We start from the raw sequence: 4,202 nt of genomic DNA on the forward strand, positions 1-4,202 counted from the left end.
ATGTCTAAGATCCCCTCAGTTAGTGTTTTTCCAAAATAGTTCTTCCTATCAAGAAAAATATGTCAAATTCAAACTATTCAAAAATTTAGAGAATACAAATATTTTTATATAAATAGGAGTTAATCCTAGGCAAGAAAGAGCACAACAACTACTACAACAACAAAGCTATTAGGTACCACATATCCAAATAAACACATTTCTCCTGCCCTTTAATCATGCCAAGAAACAAAGTTAACTTCACTTTCATTGAAGATGAGAGTAAAAGAAAAGTCTCATACCAGAAGAGACAAAAAGGTCTCTTCAAAAAGTGTGAAGAGCTCAAAACACTTTGTGATGTTGAAGTGGCTGCTGTCGTCTATGGTCCTTATAGAAATGAACCATACATATTTCCAAATAATGACGCTGCACGCACCATTTTTATAAAGTTTAAGGAGTTGCCGACGTTGGAGAAATCCAAAAATATGGTGACAATAGAAGAGTTCACCGAGCAAAGGATCAAAAAGTTAGAGGAACAACTACACAAAATTAGAAAGGAAAATAGAATCAAGAAAATGACAAATGAGATGTATGAGGTGTTAAGTGGAAAAAAGGTTTCTGTTGACATGCACCCTTACGATCAGAATGACCTGAGTCGCGTGATCAAGAAAAATCTCAAAGAGGTTCGGGAATTAATGAGGAAAAATGTTGATGGAGAGGGTTCTACATCGAATGCCTCTCAACCCATTGTTGAATCAATGGTAACTGGTATGACCAACTCTGGAGGGCCAAGGGATCTTTCTCCTCTATTGTTTGCAAAAATGTTTCCTCCGGTGGGTCCAATGTTATTATCTCGAATGCCTCAATAAATGGCTATTAGAGAAAATTCTGGAATGGCTCATCTAACGCCGTGAAGAATAGTGGATTCTCCAATGATGGCCCCTCCAATGTATTCTTCAGTGTTTCCTCCGACGACACAACAAATGGAACCTTCAACAGATATTCCTCCAATTGGTGTAGCAATGTCAATGAATAACCCTACAGAGGATATCCCTTCAATTGATGTATCAATGTCAATGAATAACAATCCGAATAACTCCGATGCCTTATCACCTTGTCCTACATTATCTGGGTTACTGAATTGGAATGATGACGTCATGACTTTACTGGATGACACATTTTTAAAAAAATGTTAATGTACAAGATCCAAATCACACCATAACTTCTAAGGACCAATGTGTGTCTTGTCAATTAGTATTGTTTTCTATGTTCATGTTGTCCATCGAATTATTTATGTCTTTTAATATTTTTAATTTCTAGATTGTGTCATAGAACAATATGTATCACTTTTCCTTTGTCCTCATTTGAGTGTCCTTCTGTCGTGTTTTATTATTTGTTTCAAACTTTGTTGTTTCATTCACTTACTAAATCTATGGACAATTATTTTAATGTTTACTACATACTGAAATATTTATTTTTGCTCTTACTACTATTGTTATTGAAATATTGTTGTTGTTAGTATGATTTTCAAAAATGATCTATCACACTTCAAAATCTAACAAACCAATTTACATATTGGGTAAATTTTTATTTTAAAACTTTCTAGTGTAAACTAGTAATGCATCTAAAATTAAAATTGAATCAAAGAAACAAAAAATATTATCAAGAAGACTTATATAATATTAACATATCTTTTTAAAATATGGTAATAATGCAATATTTATTACTTTTTGTCTTTTGTATGTTCTGTTTCAACGTACTTGTATAGAAGTGATGTTTGCACTCCAAAAACTAAAAATTATTAATTTATCATCATGTTTATACTTTTCTTTTTATTTATCTAAATTTTTTCTCCCTTTATGAAGTCGAGAAATTCGTCTCATGTTTGAAGTTTATTGGACAAAATCAATTTATCCCTTGCATTAGAAATAGAATTTTATGTTTACTTCTACATTGGAAGACACAAATATTCAGATTAAGAAACCAAAAATTAAGGTGGGGGAGATGATAATTTATTAATAATTAAAATTTGAACTACGAAACTAATACTACTTAAAATTTAATATTAGAACATAGATTTACAAATACCCTAAGGTTATCGAAGCATGTCGGTGATGCTGATAAAATTGTTGATATATTATAATGTACATAGTGATGGCCCAAAACATCTAAGGGCATCACAAAAATTTCATTACATCAAACTTTTGCATGGCCTTAAAAGATGAGTCTTTCAATTTGTACCTCAATGTAACTTTAAAGAGAGGAAATTATTGACATAACTCTTTTACGATTTCAACAGAATAAATGAATTTTCAAAATTTTCTTATGTTTTATTTTTAGATTTCTTACGTGTAAAATATATTAATATTTTAGGAGTTTTGACTTAAGACTAATAAAAATGTAATTGCCACAAAATTAATTGATCTGATCAAATAATTTTTTTCTCCAATTTTTTATACTTTCTACACCACCTTGATGGAATTATTGATAAAGTAAACAAAAAACTTTTTTCCAAGAAACTTAGTTGATTATCATCATTTTTATACATGATAATATATACATACTAACAAGCAGTAATTAATATCCTTAAGTAGTCTAATCTGAAAAAATAATGTTGATAATTAGGAGCAATAGAAGAAAATGCATTTTCTGTTTATTTTTAGTTTATTTATTAATCTATTTTCATTAAATATAACATTTCTTTAGCTTCTATAAGGAACTATTTCTTTCAAAATCTCTCTAGGGTTACAAGGAGAAGGTCAACATTTTATTTTTTTAATTTTAGGAGTATTGTCACGATCCAAATATGGGTGTGATGACACTCATCTCAACCCACCGAGATAAGTCAGCCTAATACCCAATAGAAAATAGATGCGGGAGAAAACAAAATAAATCTAAATTTAACTTAAGCGGAAACACGTAAAACAAACTCAAGCTCCCCCAAAATTGGTTGTCATGTGTACAAGCCACCAATACATTACCAAAATATGAAATAAAATACAGTCACAATTTCTTTGTCTCTTGAATAGGACTAAAACATGATAAAAGAGTAAGAGGTGTCTGCTAGATGGATGCAACAGCTATCTCAACACTCGGATGATAGCCTCGGAAGTAGTGGAAACACTAGGAGATCAAGCAGGTCTGGGCCCACAACCTACACAAGTGTAGAAGTAAGGGGTGAGTACCAAACAACACGGTACTCAACAAGTGGATAACTAAAACTAAGCAAAACTTAGTAGATACAAATACTCCTATCTTCCCAACCGAACCTCCTTATCTACAACCTGCATAAAATCAGCCCAACTCTCCATTTGTACAATAATAATAGTAATACAGTCCACGAATACTCATCAGTAGTCTCATCAATGAATCATATCAAGTCAAGTTTAGCATATATAGAGCAATAAAGGGGTAAACACGAATTCACAAATATCAACAAAATGCGATGAAATGAAATGAGATGATGCATGTCTGTCCTATCGGTATACATCCGCTGAATTACAGTCCGGAACCCATGGGGGATATTTCTGTCCATGTAACCTACCACGGAGCGTGTGGCCCGTACCCTCAATATATATATGTCCTACCACGGAGTGTGTGGCCCGACCCCTTTATTTCATAATACCTGCCATGGAGCGTGTGGCCCGACCTCTTTATTTCATAATACCTGCCACGGAGTGTGTAGCCCGACCCCTTTTATTTTATATCATTTTCAATCTCAACACAATATGTCAGAACTAATGCAATCAATTCATGTTCATATAATTCACGATAATAACATGACAACAATAATAATTTTTCCTATCTCACATCAACATAGTCATTTCACATGTCTAAAATAAATCCACAATCACAACATATCAATTCCACCAATACATGTCATTATATCACCATTTTATACCTTCATCTCCATCTTTAAGGCCAATCAAACAGTCAATAACCCAGTCCAATTCTCATTACTCCTTAGTACACATAACACGGAAATACAAGCATTTACAAGCTTAAACTGAGGTTTAGAAATTTACTTGCCTTAATTAATCAAGCAATTACTCCGGTACTTGACCCTTCCCTTTTTGTTGGTCCTCCAAATAAGTATAATCTAATCAAATAAATAACCACAATAAGATTTCGAAACTAACAACACCCATATTATTATATGTCTAGCCTAGATCCAAAACCTACCCAAATCTATAATCAAGTTCCTAATATTGATGTCAAATAACATG

General features: G+C 32.4%; 1 protein-coding gene across 1 annotated transcript; it reads left to right on the forward strand.

Moving 5' to 3' along the window:
• The first annotated feature begins 215 nt into the window (after window positions 1-215).
• On the forward strand, window positions 216-845 carry LOC129872528 (agamous-like MADS-box protein AGL80). The gene has a single exon (XM_055947492.1). The coding sequence runs from the start codon at window positions 216-218 to the stop codon at window positions 843-845; it is 630 nt and encodes a 209-aa protein (XP_055803467.1).
• The last annotated feature ends 3,357 nt before the right edge of the window (window positions 846-4,202 follow it).

This window comes from Solanum dulcamara, chromosome 2, assembly GCF_947179165.1.
Source record: "Solanum dulcamara chromosome 2, daSolDulc1.2, whole genome shotgun sequence".
NCBI classification, from domain to species: domain Eukaryota; kingdom Viridiplantae; phylum Streptophyta; class Magnoliopsida; order Solanales; family Solanaceae; genus Solanum; species Solanum dulcamara.

Bases quoted from the DNA above. Each gene is read 5' to 3' on its own strand.
- LOC129872528 (XM_055947492.1), top strand. From the start codon at position 216: ATGCCAAGAAACAAAGTTAACTTCACTTTCATTGAAGATGAGAGTAAA.